This window comes from Falco peregrinus, chromosome Z (assembly GCF_023634155.1).
Source record: "Falco peregrinus isolate bFalPer1 chromosome Z, bFalPer1.pri, whole genome shotgun sequence".
NCBI lineage: Eukaryota > Metazoa > Chordata > Aves > Falconiformes > Falconidae > Falco > Falco peregrinus.
This window is the reverse complement of record NC_073739.1, coordinates 54750302-54767828: the sequence shown is the minus strand read 5'-3', so window position 1 is coordinate 54767828 and position 17527 is coordinate 54750302. Positions and strand designations below refer to the sequence as shown.

General features: G+C 35.7%; 1 protein-coding gene across 4 annotated transcripts in view; it reads left to right on the top strand.

Annotated features, from left to right (window-relative positions):
- Positions 1-17527, top strand: part of RIC1 (RIC1 homolog, RAB6A GEF complex partner 1) — a 53690-nt gene that overhangs the window by 22651 nt on the left and 13512 nt on the right. For 2 of the 4 annotated variants that reach the window (XM_005241601.4, XM_055790182.1), the window contains 11 exons: positions 7592-7699; positions 8800-8942; positions 9180-9316; positions 10298-10389; positions 11472-11560; positions 12592-12736; positions 13227-13275; positions 14373-14522; positions 14877-15080; positions 16536-16574; positions 16842-16952. In XM_005241601.4, the coding sequence (XP_005241658.1) occupies positions 7592-7699; positions 8800-8942; positions 9180-9316; positions 10298-10389; positions 11472-11560; positions 12592-12736; positions 13227-13275; positions 14373-14522; positions 14877-15080; positions 16536-16574; positions 16842-16952 (1267 nt within the window). The remainder of the gene's footprint in view (positions 1-7591; positions 7700-8799; positions 8943-9179; positions 9317-10297; positions 10390-11471; positions 11561-12591; positions 12737-13226; positions 13276-14372; positions 14523-14876; positions 15081-16535; positions 16575-16841; positions 16953-17527) is intronic. The other 2 variants (XM_055790179.1, XM_055790180.1) reach the window with 2 other exon arrangements.

The following is a 17527-nucleotide window of genomic DNA, read 5'->3' as shown; positions in this document are numbered from 1 at the left end:
AGATTTTCTGGTTTAGTCAGTACCCTGAAGTTGCACTTGCTAGGTTTGATTCCATACAAGTGAGAAGATTAAGAAAGGTTGTGTTTAAATTCTCTTGTCAGCTCAGTTCTCATTTGAATGAAATTATATATTTTACTGTAAGTAAAAAAGGAACATCAGAAAAGCAGGTGATAAGGTATATGATAGACCACCACTTTCTTGACTTTAGTTACTTTTGCAGTCTTCCAGATGGGGACACTGGTAGCTGCAGTTAAATTACAGTTTTATTTGGTATTGGCATTTTTTAAGTAACTTCTTTAAAATTTGCTTGATAGTGGTTTAGCCTTGATTTGAAGAAAAGGATCAAAAAAAGTTGCTGAAAATAAAAACCACTCCTCATTTGTCCATATGGGAGAGGTATGTTTGTGGAGAAAAAGTACAGTCCTTCCACTTCATAGCTGTTTGTTACACGGAGTTGTTACTATATATGGCTGTTGAGCAAGATGATCCAGAAGAGCTTGCCTGTATTTGATCTGTTCACAGAACTATTCTAGCATAAAGTTATTGTGTAAACTGTAATTACATTTGCAAAATTTTTCTGCTGGTACAGCTTGAACGAAATGCACGAAGATAAAACAAAAACCAAACCTGCCTGGGGAATAGAAACATTTTTCCTGTTTATAGCGCAATACACGTAGAGTATATCTAATCACAGTATGATTTTTGTGGGTTTTTTTAAGGGTCAAGTCTCTTCTATAGCAATCTTTAGTTCTGGTAGAAGAATCAAAGTGTGAGTTGAGGCTAAGCTATCATTGTGTTTGAATGCAAGAGTCTCTGCTTCCCTTATCTTTTAGTAGAATGAAATGACCAGATTTTGGAAAGTAAGGTTGAGTGAACTCTCCTTGCCCCATGCTATTGTTTGTTTAAAACTGGACAGAATCAAGAGTCTAGGAAAATTGATTTCCTGTTTGAAAATGCCCTTTTGGCATGACTTCCTCCTTTTCATATCAGCCTATTGTAATGGTCTTTATATTCTGAAATTAAATGTTTTAGTGGAAGTGCTGGAATTCAAGGTTATCAGCATTTGTTCCTGGAGCCCACAAAACCTTTTTAAGTTTGTTCTATCAAAAATTGAGGGCATAGCTCTTACAAAATTGAGAATATATGAAGAACTTTAAGATGGTTGAGGGGGGAATGCTTTTTAAATGCTAGCTATTTTATACCTTCAGAGGTTTAATCAGTTAAATAAGGAACTGACCTGTTCAGCTTTATGCACATTTTATGTAAAATCTATTATTAGGTTAATGTGATAAAGCGAGTGCTGATACCATAAGTGCAGCATTCTGTTACGAATTTTGAGTATTTATACTTATATTTAAAAAACAAGGAAGCTTTTTAAAACTTTTCTAGAGTTGATAGTTTTTTGTCAAATTGTAAGATTTTAGGAATGTTATGAAGTGTAGTTGTTCTATTGAAAGAAATATTTTTGGCTTTGTTGATATTTGGCTAGGAATTCTAGTTTGTTCTTGGAGTGAACAGACATTCATGCGCAATGAAAACCTAAAGTATCCTGCTTAACTTCTTAGACTAAAAACAGGGGAAAAGGCAGTAATTGTGTGGTTTTGTTTTGTTTTCAAATTGAGCCACAATAGTCTGCAGCTTCATTCCAGCTCTTAGAAGCTTTGCTCCAGTTCAGAGAAGACTTGGAAGAGAATCAGTATTGGCCATTAGCCCACATTCTGGGATACTTTCCTCCAGTGAGCACAAGTACAAAGTCCTGCTTCAATTAGTTCAGTCTGATTTTACTACCATATTACCAAAGCCGTTACAAGAAGAAACATGAACAAAACATATGTATGGCAAAGCAAATAAAATTAATCTCCATCTGTGATACACTTAAGAAAAGTGGCAGTGCATACAGGCTAATTTGTACCTTTGTAAGCTGTGGCAAGGTATAGTAATATCTTTTCATGGAGTTTCCAAAGGAATTTTACAGATACTCCTTTGTTTCACAGTGATGAGATGCAGCAGAGGCTTCCCTGTACTGAAATGTTACTTACTTCTCCTTAGAAGTTTGGCAAGGAGAGTCACTTAAGATTTGTCACTTGAAGAGACAACATGTGGTGACATAACACTGAGGGTATTTTTGCTTTTAAAAAAGACAAAACCTAAAAAACTTTACATGGCTAATAAACTAAAGATGGTAATTGGGAGATTCTTCTGCCTCAAGATTTCATCATATCCTCAAGTGGAGCCTGCATGTGGGGAATGGGGGGAAGTCATGTGAATGTCGTGTAAATCTAGAATGCAACCTCAGTGCTGTAGAGTTTTATGTACCTGAAAATGCTTTAAAAATAAGTTGCTTTCTGACCAATATGGGCAGGTGAACAAACCTAGTGTTAATATTCTAACCAATATGGGCATGTGAACAAGCTGGTGTTAATATCCTGGTTTACAATACAGCATTGTTGCTTATATGTCTGTATTCGTGTCCTACTCTTTCTGGCACTTTTCAAAGCTTTTTCCTTTTCTGTAGTGAGATGGTTTATAGGTGCCATAAATTACCTAATCAGTGGGGATTTTTTTTCCTGGTTCAGGAGATTTAAGATTAGTGTGTACAAAGGTTTTGAACTTTAAACTCTACAAGGGTAACTGATGAGGTGTACAGTTAATTAACTTACTAAATAATTTTTATTTGGAATTAAGCTTGTGCTAAACCTTTAACAGTGTGGTTTTCCCCGTAAGTTGTTTTTAGTATTGGTTGGAAAATTTATTTTTAAAACTAGATTACTTGTAGAATTTTTGTTAACCATTATGGCACTTGCTAGACCTTGATGTGGTTCAGGAGGCTTAAAATGTCATCAAGAAATCTTTACAACTGCAATAATGATTTGGTAAACCATTTAGCATTTTTACATGAATCGTTGATTAATATGCTAGCTAGTTATTTCTCTTCTCAAGCCATGGAAACCTGTTACTACTGACTTGGGTTAAAAAGGCTGTACTAAGAATTACTTTTCTAAACCCTTATTCATTCTTTATAGTTCCTGTGGGCTTTCTTTAAATCTTCCTTTGTCCCACTCTTGCCAATCTGTGTGCATATAGCTGTGGATCCAGCTGGGTAAATTTCACCTTCAGCTGGTGGCTGCCTACACTGGATGGTGAAGAGATGCAGGTTTATGGGTGAGAAGACTCTAGACATATGAAAATCAAAGCTCATAGTGTAACTTGTTTTACTTGTTTAAGAACCACTCCTAAAAAGCATGGTGGACAGTCAATTATTAGTGAAGAATCACATGTTCAGAGATGATGATGCAGGCTTTTTGAATCAGGTATAAAAAAAATTAAGTCCTTAGCTCTACAGATAACTGGCTAACTGAAGTCTTCGCATGAACCAATTAAAAAACAGTTAATAAACATTGCGTAATTGTGCTAATGCAACAATAATGGCTGCTCTCAGTGTTTTGCTTTTTGTGCCATCAGGGAGAGCAACGCAGACTTCTTGGTGGTGTAAATTAATTTAGAAACATTTTGCCCTTTTTTTCTCACATGTATAATGCTCTTAATAGTTGAAATATCAAGGCATTGGATTCTTTTTCTCTTTTCCAAGAAGTACTACTGAAGAAACCATTTTAGCAGCAATGATTCAGAATATCATAGCCCTGAAGTAGTATAAAAATATTTGATACTGTTTATGTCAGTTATTTGTTCAAAAGATACTTACTGAACAAGAGTTTTTTCAGTAAAATATCTCCATTACTTCCCAAGCAGCTATGATTTGACTAGGGGGAAGGGATGCTACTGACTTGTTCATTGTTTCTTTGTTTTTTAATTAATGTAGTACCTGCCAATAGCCACACTCTTTTCTTTTTGGAAGCATAGTATTTGACTGTGGGAGCATCTCTGAACTTTTCTAAACTATTATCCAGCCATAACATCTACATGTATTATTATGATTACCCCAGATAGTAAGGTCGAAACTTAAATCCTAATCTAATGCTATTTCTACCTCTGGAATAGAATTCTCCAGTAATAAGCAGAAAACAGTGAACATTATTTTGTAAAACTGAACATGATTTTGAAATACATAGAACAGACTAAAAAAGATAACATGTTATGTATCTTAATTGCAAATTATAAAGTCCTTAAGTACATCCTTTCAGATTTTGCTGTAATTAACTTCTTAAGTATTTCTTAGTTGCTTCTGCTAGCAGTGACTATGTCTGGTAATGATGTTTCTGAATAAGTTTTGCCCATGGATCGTGGTGTACCACTTAACCACTGTGCATGTAGTGGAGGACAAAGTGCAGCACTGTGCTGCTAGAAAAATTTGCTGGGTGGTGTCCTGTTTCCTCCCTGAGCCTACCCCACACCAGATAACAAACTCAATGAAATTCTTCCTCACAGACCAGGGGAGGCTAGGTCGCTATGGTTTTGCATGGTGCTGCCTCTTTCTTGAACTTAGGATGCTTAAGATTTCTTGTTGTGGGGTTTTGAAGAGGCTGGGGGGGAATTAAATACAATTCTCCATTTTCTCATTGTTGCATCTTGCATCATGATTTGAGCTTACAGGTTTTTCTTCTAACAGAATCAGTGCTACTTGCAGAGCCAGTTCTTCCCCTGTTAGGGGATCAAATGAATACAAAGGAATTATGACTCCATACTAGGAATTTTAGCAATTCACTTACTTATAGGCTCTTCTTTCATTTTGAGGAAGTCAGGTTAGAACTGAAGCAGGAGAAGGTTAATGTGGGGAAAGCTGAGAGAATTGGAGTTTGGACACAGGGCAAGCTATTAAGGTAGACTTATATTTACCGTTCCTCTTTACCATTATTTAAAAGGTGATCCATGAGATACAGTTGTGTAGGCTTTCAACATCTGAAAGACATTTTGTTACACCAAATAGTGCTCAGTTTTCTGTGAACAAGCGTATCACTGATGACATGCTAAATAGTGAACAGACAATGAACCTGTTAGTTTAAAAAATACACCTTAGTCTTCAAGATGTGAAACTTCCCGATAAACCTTATATTCTATGTTTAAAAGAACAGCCTGCATTCCTAATCTTTACATGTTTGGGGGTTTCTTGGATTGCAGATATAGTGGGAGATTTTTCTTAGTTCTGAGTGTTAAGAAGTTTTATTCACAGGTTTAGTTACATTAACAGATGGCTGTGCAAACAGAAGTGAAGTTATATTTGTTTCGGCATGCTGCTGGTTGGTCACTGGAATGTGTTCCTCTCAATTCTTGTGCAAAAGTGAGTTACTTAAAAGTTTGGCTACAGGCAGGTGCTGATGTGGCAACCCAGAGCAAACATTCTTTCCTGCTTCCGTCAGCAGTGCACATTCTTCGTGTAAAGGTCAAAATGACTTAACTAGTATGGCTGACTCATGCAGATGTGGACTATATGAACGCAAGTGTGCTTGGATTTTGCCCCTTTGCACCCATAGTAAGGGTTTCTTTTGAATCGATGAATTTGACACATTCTTTTGAATCGATGAATAATCACAGGCAATGCATTAAAATACTGACAATTGGAGTGTCAGTCATGATGATAGTGCTTCAATGGAAGAAGGTATGCTCTGCAGATGAAACTAGCTCATGAAACTGAAACTACATAAATATTCTTGTAAACTATTTTTAATAGAGGTATTTAAAGAAAAAGAAGCTTGCCCACATGGAGATTTGAAATTTCTCTGCTAGCAAAAGTTGTCTTTTAAACCTTATTTTTTCCATTCTGGCTTTGTGTTTTGTGCTATGCAGAAACACTGTGTTTATATTTGGTTATGTACCTCAGTCAGTTACAACAGGCATATTGTATGGTGTTATGTAGGTAATATGTACAACAAAATACCTGGGGTTTTGTTAAGAGTGTCTCCAACCCCCAGGATGTTGCATTGCAGATAGCGACTTAGAGATCTGAAGGAATTAATCCTCTATGTTATATTTTTTCATCTGTGAAATCCCTGACTCTAAAAGACAGCAGGCCAGATTAGGGGGATTTTGCTTCATGAACTTCAAGAAATGCAGTCTCATTTGCTGTTTAAAAGAACCCACAAGGCCATAATGCTAGTATTAACTAGCCACATTTTCTTTTTAACTTGTTTCAGACCTCCTGTCGGTCCAGGATAGCTACGTTACATGAAGGGCCGTTTTTTCCCCAAGTCAGCTGTATTTTTTTGAAATACAAACATTTTAGTAATGTAATGTTTGTACAAGTTACCATTTGTGGGTGGTAGATTAACTAACTAACCAACCTTACAGTAATTTTTCTCATTTTCTGCTATAATCCTTCATGGTCACCATGGTTTTGTTCTGAAAAGATGTTACTGCTTTGGTCTGCTAATTCCAGAATGTCAAAGGTTGCCTTGGCCTTACCTTAGCTAGCATGTATCTTTGTCCTTGCTGTGTAAGAAAAGGTGTAGTGTCCATCAAACAGTAACAGGTAGGAATTTTGTGTTTAGCTCTAAAATGGTAACGGAATTAAGGCATTTGATATTGACTGTGATAATCAAGGCAGGAAAGAGATTGAGGCATCCCTGTGGTGTCAAGCTTACCTAAAACTGCAGCTGCTTGGGTTTTTGCCATGTCTTGGGCAGTTGCATTGGCTACCCTGGTATAAAATAGAAGAAGGGTTTTGTCAGTTAAAATCCAGGTAAAGATTAGTAGATTTGTGTATGTATCTCTTTGTTTCTAAGTTATACTAAACTCTTAACTTGTCTGCAATGCCTGTTTCATGCATAGTTTGCTTTGTTTACTAGCATAATGCTCATGACATGGATGAGCTGGATGGCATGTTACAATACTTAGGATTGTAGGTCAGTTTTCATTTTAAAAAAGAAAAGTTAATGAAATGTGTGGCACATCTGGTAACCCAGACAAATAAGGAATATTTTATTGATACTGTATTGAGCTTTAAAATAACTGCATTTAGAGAATGAAATGTGAAAATTAAAATGAGGAAAATAAAACCTGAAAGCTTTCAACATCTAGAAGTTGATACTGTGTAATGGTCTGTTTAAAGGAAGAGAATCAGTGCTTAGTTATCGCTTTGTAACAGGTCTTAGGTTTACTCTTAATGTGTTATAGGGAGGTATATTCTTAGGAATTACTGTAATAAATGTCTACCTGTTGGGTTATGCATGCTGAATTAGTAGTATAAATATTGATCTGGCAAAAGTAACTGAAGAAACATGAATGTTTTACAGTCTGTAGGGTCTGTAATGTAACTTGAAAAAGAATGAATTGGAGATACATAAAAATTCAACACATTTAATTAATGGAAACTGTTGAATACCATTTTACTGATTCAGAATTTGCATTAATATATATCACTTATTTTAGGATTATTAAGGTGGGCTACACAGTTATTTTAATGTTCATTCTGTATTCATTGTCTTATTTTGTTTACATAGTCTTTATAGGTGTGTAGGATAAGACAGACTAAAGTTTTTGCACTAAAATTATGTCTTAGATATTAAGTATTGCTTGTGGCAGGTTGCGCATGAGTGTCTGGTGTATATAGGGGGGAAAAAAAACTGGGAATGTAAGTAACGCTTAGCTCTTTAGAGGGTCATCTTGTTTCAGTTGTAGTATTTCTCTTTTACTTTAGAGGAGGCCCACATCTAAAAGGAACCCCACATTATAAGGAAGAACAGTGTGCTCCTTCATTAAACCTAGAAATGAAGAAGGTGCTGGACTTGCAAGCCTCTATCACAAGGTATGCTCACTAATCATGTCTTAAGAATTTTTCTGCATATAGTGGTTACTAGTTGAAAAGTGAAGGGGAAACTGGATGGAAAAAAACCTTTCTAATAAGTTTTTAGACTTATTAGTAGTAAGAACTAACAGTTACTAACAGTAAGTAAAGAGGTGAAAAAGTAAATTGCTGTTTGAGAATTCTTTCTTTCTGTGCTTGGCTATACTAATATTTTTGCCATATAGAGGTATATAGCACATGTACATTCAGTATTACGTTATGTTACTATAAATGTGTTTGTCCTTTGGCTCAAAGTATCGATTAGCAATTTCATGGAGACATAGGTGCATAAGAGCAAAACTGTACGCAACATTTCAGCATTTCTCCAGCTGCCTGCAGAGGGTCCCTATCTGTCCTGGAAAAACCTTTTGTTCACCTCTTCCTTTTTTTGTGGTGATTGCCTTCCCTATAAGTAAGCTTTGAACATGCTAAATAAGTGTGTGTGAAAAGTTGATGCAAATGTGTAGCATTGGGATGGGGTGGAAAAGTACAGTTTGGGAAGAGGCCCCACAGGAAAAAATGGATGTTGGAAGAAATACACTGTGTACGAAAAAAGCTTTCCTGGGAAACTGCAGGTTGTTATCGCATACAAATAGATTAACAATAGTTTTCAGAATTTTTGAGATGTTTGGGGAAGGATTTAGGAAAAGTCTAGTTTCTGCTTCATCAATGAACTTAGACCACATGTTACATAGTGTTGTGGATTATTTGCAGCCTAGGCAATATTGGTTATTTTCTGGGATAGATGAATAACCTGACTGTTGGCAGCAATGTCTTATGTTTAGTCAAAAGTATTAAAATTATCTTCAGCAATTCATACACCAGTTGAACAATTACTCACACAATATGGACCTTATTGCTGAGAAAATAAAACATACACCATATTTTGTCAGCTTGGTACCTTCTAGAGGATTTAGGGACTTAGTTCGTAACTTATTTGATGTAACTTCTCAACATGGTTGCTGATATAAGAGGTGGTAGTATGGTATTACAGTAATTGATCCTTTTGTGAGTTTGATTTGAGATGCCATTTTTTAGAGAATGACGAATACATTTGTTAGTTTGCAGTCCACGATAGAGGATCTACTTGTGGCTACTGCTGATGGATTTCTCCATCTCATTCACTGGGATGGTATGACCAATGGAAGGAAAGCCATCAACTTGTGTACAGTTCCATTTTCTGTGGACCTCCAGTCTTCTCGAGGTAGGTTTTGGGGTTTTTGTATTGCTTATGATAGTTAACTATTGGCAAAATACTGCCTAATATAAAATGTTATTTCTGTTCTGAAGCAAAGATGAGAAAAATGTGCCTTTTGTAAATGTGAACAAAATAGCCTATTTAAATTGGGTTTCTCTGTGAAGCAATAAGTAAACAACTTAAATGACTGCTGGCTTGCAGTATCACTGTGTTCACATATTTTAAGTTGGTGATATTTCTCAGCAGGTTCACTTTTGGGCTTTGAAGATGTTTATGTCAGAGATATGGAATACTGTGCCACGCTTGATGGTTTTGCTGTTGTTTTCAATGATGGCAGAGTTGGTTTCATAACACCAATGTCAAGCAAATTCACTGCTGAGGTATATTTCCTTTAGTATTTCTAGCATGCACTCTAAAATAAATGTGTTTCCCTTGGTCTCTGCATTTCAGTTAGCTTTCTACTTCAAATAACATTCAGCTGCAAAAAAATTTAAAAGTTTGCAACTGCTTAAGAGATAACTTTCATACCATAATTTAAACTAGATTGGTTTAGGGCTAGTACCTGCTTATGGGAGACCATAGTTGATAGTATATTTAATATTTTCTTTTTGCTACAAAATATCATTATAATTCTGCGGTCTTCTTACTGTCTCTGTGACAGACTTCCTGTTATACGTGGGGAGATAAGAATTGGTTTCTCCTATGGCAAAGTATCATAGGTGCTATTTCTAGCTTTTAGCCATAATCAAGTCTAACTCTTCTCATAGTGACAAGCATACTTCACAATCTGTTTTAAAGGAATCGTTTCCTAGTTCAGTCTTTTCTTACCTGTAATTCACCCTACAAACTCAAATATATTTTGTGATTAAATATCCTTATTTTGATTACAGAAAACCCAGAAGAATTTGTGTAGTCTGTCCCTAACTTCACACATTTAGAATATTTGTGATTTCAGCTGTTGCAGATGGGGATTTGTTTTCTTGTTCCGTGTTTTCTGTTCCTCCTTAGTACCATCTGCTGCTGTTTGGTTTTTTTTTTTAAATGGAGTATCAGGTGTATCTTTGCCTTATAGGTGTTGACTTGCTTTGATTATTCAAAGCTCTGATAAACAGTTTCCTTACATACTGGCATCTTTCTGTAATTTCTGTTAGGAGCAATGAAACCAGTTTTACATATACTGGATTTTGTTTATCTGTGCCATGTCAGTTAATCTTGACATTTGCAATAGAAATTTCTTGAGGTGATGAAGGTCAGCTGGCAGATCTGTAATACGGCATACATGGGTAGCACGTGGGTAGAAGCTGACTGTCATGAATAAAAGCACTGTTAGCTAAAACCTCTGTGAATTCCTTTCTTTACAGCAGCTCCACGGTGTCTGGGCTCAAGATGTGATTGATGGAACTTGTGTGGCAGTAAATAACAAATACAGGCTAATGGCATTTGGATGTGCCAAGTAAGTTTTGTAAGGCTGGTTCAATGCAGGGGACAACCACGGGAGGCGGGGGATGAGAGTGGTTTAATTACAAAGCTTAAGTACTAGTTTCTTCTTACAAGTTGTGCTGCCAGAGCTATAAAGATGAAAGTGATCAGTCTTCCTAGAGATTATATAATCTACTGTGTCAAGAAGTTGGGAGCAATGACGAAAGAAACGATTGCCTGCTTGAACTGCTGTTGAAATTGGTGCTGGCTGGACCAGTAGCAAGGATTGGAAAGTGTAGCTGTCCCAGTTAATTTCAAAGCAGGACTATAAAGTCAGTTCTAAGCAGTTAGTTGTAATAATACTGGACAAGAATCGGCACTTCATCCCCAACTGAGAAAATGCTCTGTGAAGCATTGATTTGGTCAGGAAAAATGTTGCCTGTTTGCGTAATTGGGTATTCATAAACTAAATGTTACAAAAGTATTTAGTTCTGGTGTTTTGCTTACTGCTCCTTCAAGAAGTTCTGTATAAAGCTACTTCAGCTGGTCTAGAGTGCAGCTGCTTGTTTTTTTGTTGGTGGTTGGTTTTTTTTTTTTAAATTGCATTTTATATATTTCTTTTTTATAGCATTTCAGAAGATCTGGGTAGTTTAGTCTTGAGCTGTCTTCCTAAGAAAAAGTACTCTTGGTAGTAGCAACAATGCAGTGTGTTGGTGTTTGCCTCTGAAATAGGAATAGTGACTATAATTCATTGATCTTGGTATGCATTAGTACACTTCTGATCAGCACTGAGTGAATACTGACTTCCCTCTTGGATTGTCTTGCAGTTGGAAGCCACAGATATTTGTGGTTGTGTGTGTACACATGTGTTTATCAGAGAATGAAATAGTCTTAGTGCATTGGGTTTTCAAGGGCCAGTGTTTTGGGTCCTCCACTGCCTTCTGGGAAGTATCTTACAAATTTGTTTCCTAAAGTTCTTTGAGTGTTACTTGACACAATGTTTCTGTTCTAGATAAATTTGGTATTGGTGAGAAAAAAGCAGATTATATTGACCTCTTGAAATTGATGAGAAATCCAGATGGTCTATAGTCTTAAAGCATGTGTAATCTCTTCCAGCGGCTCTGTGCAGGTTTATACAATAGATACCACCACTGGCGCCATGCAGTTTTCTCATAAATTGGAGCTGACACCAAAACAGTATCCTGGTGAGCTACTCTTATTACTAGAATTTTCCAGCTATTTTTAGGGTATTAAAGAATATTTTTATCCTTGGCTAGTTAACAACTATTTGTTGTTTGCTTTATGACTGATGGGATTAGTATTTACTCTTGCATGTTTGTAGTAATTTACTTTTGCGCGTTTGTTCTTTAAGCTGTTTGCTTTTAACTGACTTTTGGATGTGTTTCATATGTGCGGGTGTGGGGTTGTTTTGGCGTTTTTTTGTTTGTGGTTTGTTTTTTTTTTGTTTTTTACTAAAACTGAATCTGAGTTAGCGGTTTACAGACTTGCTGCTTCTGGTTGTTCCTTTTTAAATGATGCAGATTTTAGTAGTTCCCACAGGTAGTCTTGAGATCACTTTACTGTTACTCACCTGAGAAAATGAGAGATTATTGTCAAACTGTTAATGAAATAATAGAGGTATGAATTAACTTGAAACAACTGACATGTAGGTTGATTATTATTATCAAAAAAAATGAGTAATCCAGGACCCTGCCTGAGCTGCAGTGAACAGAAGCTCAGTGGAATTTTTCATGTAGTAATGATGAGTGTTGTGGACTTGAGAGTGAGGAACGTACAAAGTGGGCGAATTGTGTCCTGAACTGAAAATCTGTGTGCCTACTAGGTTTCAACAAAAAAATCCAGTCTGTGAACAACAGAGTTTTACAGTTGTGCTAAGTGCCAAAGGAAGAGGTTTCGAGGATGGATATAAAGTCTTCTTTTGTCTAAAAATTGTGTTACCAGAATTGCAGTTCTATGGTTGTGTCATAGCACAGTATATTTCTCGCCTTTCTTGTATATACTTAGTTTCATATGAAACCAAACATGTATTTGAAAGAAAACATGCATTCATTTGCTTGTTCATGTTGCCAATGTCAGTTTGATGAATGTAGCAAAAAAGTTAATTGAAAAATCCAATGTTTATTTCCATGTATTTTTGTTTCTACTCTTATGGTGAAAGCAGTTGGAGGACATTTAATGTTTTTTACATGGTATGTTATTGTCTGTTTTTAAACAGATATCTGGAATAAAACAGGACCTGTTAAACTAATGCGATGGTCACCTGATAGCTGTGTTGTGATGGTGACCTGGGAATGTGGAGGCTTGTCCTTGTGGAGTGTTTTTGGTGCTCAGCTTATCTGTACTTTAGGAGGTGATTTTGCGTGAGTATCTTTAATGAAATTGTGAAATGCTTTATTGGAAACCTTTATTTTTCTATAGTTAAAATAATGTAATTGAAAACTAATTCACCAAGTTAGCTTTTTTTACATCTTTTAAATTATAATTCCTTAGATATTGGAATCATTGAATAATATTTGGGAGGGGAACTTTTGAATATAAATGAAAATGTATTATTTTCTTTTTGTATTGGTCTTTTTGGCTGTAAAAGCAAAGCACCCTAAAAGCAGGCAAATATTAAAATTTCCTCAGTGCCAGTATATATTTGCTGAAAAAGTGCTAACATCCAGAAAGCACAATTCAAACAGTTTATTCTAGACATCTGACAATTCTATGGCCTTTTATGCAGCGTCATGGATCAAACAGGCTTTATAGTTTCAATATAGAGCCCTATGACAGTACAAAGATAAGAAGATGATTTCTTATTTTGATGAAGTTATTTCCACACTCAAATTTTTCTGTTCTGTTTTTAAGGTATCAGTCTGATGGTTCCAAAAAGGACCCTCTAAAGATCAGTTCTATGGTAAATACGAATGTAAAAATACTGTAATAGGATGGCTGTTAATATTTTTAATTAGTCTTAGTAAAACAGATTTTCAGTTTTCTGAAAAGTTTTCTTTAGCTTAATTTTAAACAGTAAGATGCCTTACTTACTTAAGAGTAAGATTCAATACACCAATGTTGTATTGAAGGAAGAGGTAAAAGGGACAACTGATGATTTTTTAAATACTCTTTTTTGTGTATATGCCTGATCATGAAGTGTGCATGACATGCCTTTTCTTGGACTTGATTTTAATATTAAGAATGAATGGGTTTTCCTTAATCTTTTGGGTTTTTTTATTCTGATGGTGTATTTCAGAGTACAATGAGGCACAGAACAACACTAATTGTAAATGTATTTGTTTCCCTAAAATGGCTAGCTTACCTTTGGCTGTTAAGTATCTCAACTCAAAATATGAATTCAAGAGAGTCTTAACTGCTGTTGTTTCAATACAGGCTAACTAAGATGAAATCCTGCTAGTACATGAAAAAAACCACATTTTTCAAGGCCTCTTTTACAAACCATGATGAATTTTGTACAATACTTCTAAAACACTAGATTTTATTTATGTGTAGCTTAGGTGCTATGAAGATAGACAATTTTAAACATGCAGCATATATTTGCAAGGACAGTACAATGTACCTTCTAAAAAAACCCAAAGATTGAAATTCTGATACCATTAAATTTAATGAACAGCCAGTGTAATTCTGGGGATCGGGCGTTTTTTCATACCGGATTCTGTTTGTGGATTTTTTGTTATTTGCTTTCAGCTGCAAGCTAAACAGTCTTCATTACTTATGTGGATGTCTTACATAGTTACTTTTCATTTAATCAACATTTTTTATGTAAAAAAGAAAGGAATTTAATCTAGGTTCTTACCATTCCTTGTGGACTTTACTGCTGTGGGTTACTTACGATTCCTACAATGATTTTTTTTTAAGAATACCAAACTGTGTGTTTTTTTGCCAGGTTCATGTCTATCATAAAATTAGTTACAGTAAGTTTCTGTAGTTCTTGTTTTCTCAAAAACTATAGTGTTTGGGTTTGGGTTTTCATTATTGTTATTCTTTTACATTCAGACCTGGGGATCAGAAGGGTATCATCTGTGGGTTATTGATGGGAGTTCTTCAAACGTGAAGCCTGAAAGAGATGCAAATAATGAAGCTCACCAGTTTGGTATTCTGCAGTTTCATTTCATCAAGAGTGCACTCACTGTTAATCCTTGCATGGTAAGATTTTTGTTTGATAAATATATCCTTATTTTAAAGCATATTTTCAGTTTTCAGGTGACCTTGAGTTACTCTCTTAACAGGTTTTAAAGTCTGCTTTGCAGCCATTAGGCTGGTCTTCTTTTTTTGTCATAGAGCCTTTAATATAGTACTTTGAATATATTGCTATGCAATATTGTAACATAAAACCTACGAGTACGTAGTGATAAAAAACCTAAGAACTGCCTTAACACTTACTGTTCATGTTGTTTACATAGAACCTGTTAATATATTGATTGTGTGTTTTCCTTTGTTTTCTGTACATGGAGTTCAAGGTTGCTTTTGGGTTTTTTTGTTGTTTTGTTTTTAATGTAGAGTAACCAGGAACAAGTCCTCCTTCAAGGAGAAGATCGCTTATATTTGAACTGTGGAGATGCAACCCAGGCTCAGAGTCCCAGAAATGCTTCAGCACACTCTGAACATAAGCCTACCAGGGAGAGAGGCCCATTTTCGGATGGCAGTTTAGATTCTCAGGGTTTAAGCACTTTACTAGGACACAGGCATTGGCATGTTGTACAGGTAATCGTTGATGGTTGCCCATATGTGCTTTGTGCTTGCAAGAGTTTATAGGGCTGGAATTAGCAGCTGATCTCTTCACTGTCTGCCATACCCTTTTCCTCTAGTATGAGATCATTGCCTTTTAATTGGCAATTGGATTTCCTCTGGTACGGCTTTTTCTTACTGTGAAATGGTAAAAGAATGTTGACTATCTCAGCCTTGTGGCTAATGGGTTTGCATTCTGGCCAATAAAAAAAAATACAATGTCTTTTTGACTTCAGGAAGGAGTAGTTAAATTACTGTCCTGGGCTTTGAAAGGGAGAATAAATGCAAAATACAAGAAATCCTTTAGGGATTTGTTCTGTTATTTATGCAAATTGCTTTAAGCATATTCAGCTCATGAATATATCCTTCAGACTTTGGCTATATTTTCAAGCAGTCTTAGATGGCATCTATTTAATCATGTAATTAAAACTTCACAATATCAAGCTTGCAAAGAAGAATTTCCAGAGGTAGTAATGGGGCAGATTCTATTTTCTCTGTAATATGGAGAAAAAATTAAATAACCTTTAATCTGTAATGTTATTGTATGCTCTTCCATGCTTGAATTGGTAGATATTTTTGTAAATAAAAGTTTTTAAGAAGTCCCCCCGATTTTGTTTTTCACATCGTACCTGAATCTCTATTATTAAACAGCATTTGACTTGAGGCATGTATGTCAGGTTCTAGACACTGTTGAATCTTCCCTTAGCTGGCCAGGTAGCTCTTCAGTCTTCTGAAACTGGCACAGGAGGGGAAAGTCATCGTTCTGTGTAGGAGTAAAACTAACACAATTGGAATTACTAGAGTGAGCAACACACCCATGAGAACAGTCAGTGGCTGGTTAATGAAAGCACCTACATGCCTTGTATCAAACCAAGGGCTGGAGTTTGAACCTGGATTTGTATCATTCCATGTGACATGAAGAAACCATGTGACATCCAGGATCAAGATTTAATTTGTCATATCCCAGTCAAGTGCTCTCATAACAAGGCTTTTGGATGTGCTGATGTGTATCTCTGATAGGATTAGAAATTTCATCCCAACACTGGAAGTCTCTCCTGAATGCTGTGTTTTATCAAAACTTGTATGTTCCCTTGAAAGGTTCTAATGGGGGAGAAGTACCTAGCAGGGGAGAAGAGCAAAATTTGACTAATAATCTGTAATATAGTATTGGCTGTTGGATGTTGTTAAGGTATTTCTGTGTATCTTATGTTAAAAACAGGCTAACATTTAGGCTTCAGTAACTTCTGGGGTGAGGGGTGGGAGAAGTAATTGTATTTAAAAAAGAAATCCCACCATTAAAAACCTTTAAACCAGTGTTTTGGAAAAACGTGGGCATTGTGTACATTCCTTCAGAACGTTGTAATTAATCATTACTTTAATGGTGCTTGGTATAGTTACATGGGTTTGGGTTTTCTCTTTGTTTTCTTTTAGATTCATAGTACGTATCTAGAGAGCAACTGGCCTATAAGGGTGAGTATTTTAAGAATACATTCTTGTTCTTTAAAAGTACTGTTTTTTTATAACTGTCCCTTACGGTTGGATGACTCTGGAAGATGAAGTCAGTGTTTTAAATTACAAAAAGAAGAGGATGTATTGGGCAGTGAAGTAGAAAACATGAAGATACTTTACAGGTTTTGACTCTTGATATTATATTGCCTTGTGGTGCTGCGCTTGGATAGGATATATAATTTAAATAAGCTCCTTCCTGAAGTTTTGGGGTTTTTTCTCTTTAAACAGTTTTCAGCCATTGACAAGCTTGGACAGAATGTAGCTGTTGTTGGCAAGTTTGGTTTTGCACATTATTCTTTACTTACCAAAAAATGGAAGCTATTTGGAAACATTACCCAGGTGAGAGGTTGTAGTACTTTATTCAGGTATATTGGGGAGGTTGTACTTGTTGGAATGTGACTCTTGAAGAAAATTAAAAAATACCTTTTTCAATAAACAACAGCCTGTAGACACACTTGGGATTAGAGATGATGGTTTTGCATGTGTTTTTCATAAAATGGCTGAAATGCTTATCCTGTGGCTTTGGCATAATAATTTGTGTCTGATTATTAAAAGGCTTCCAAATCTGAGTGTGTATAGTCAGACACTGCCATATGTCTTATCTGAGAGTTTGTGTGAAGTACAGCTTTAGATGCTAAGCTTGTAAATTCTGGCCAAAAGCAGAAAGTTAATTTGAGAGAGTTCAGTGATGTCAGTAGCATAAGGAACTGTGGAGCTGTGTTTTGCAAGACAATGTTTGTCCTTCACATATTTTTCTTAGCATTTTAAGAGTTTTTTAAACAATAAAAATTTCACATACATAGATTGTCTTGCCTCTATCAGTATGGCTTTCAGAAATTACCCATAAAGTGTACGTGTGTGTTTATGTGTGTATAAGTATATAAAAATACATGCATAAATAAAATTTACTTGCT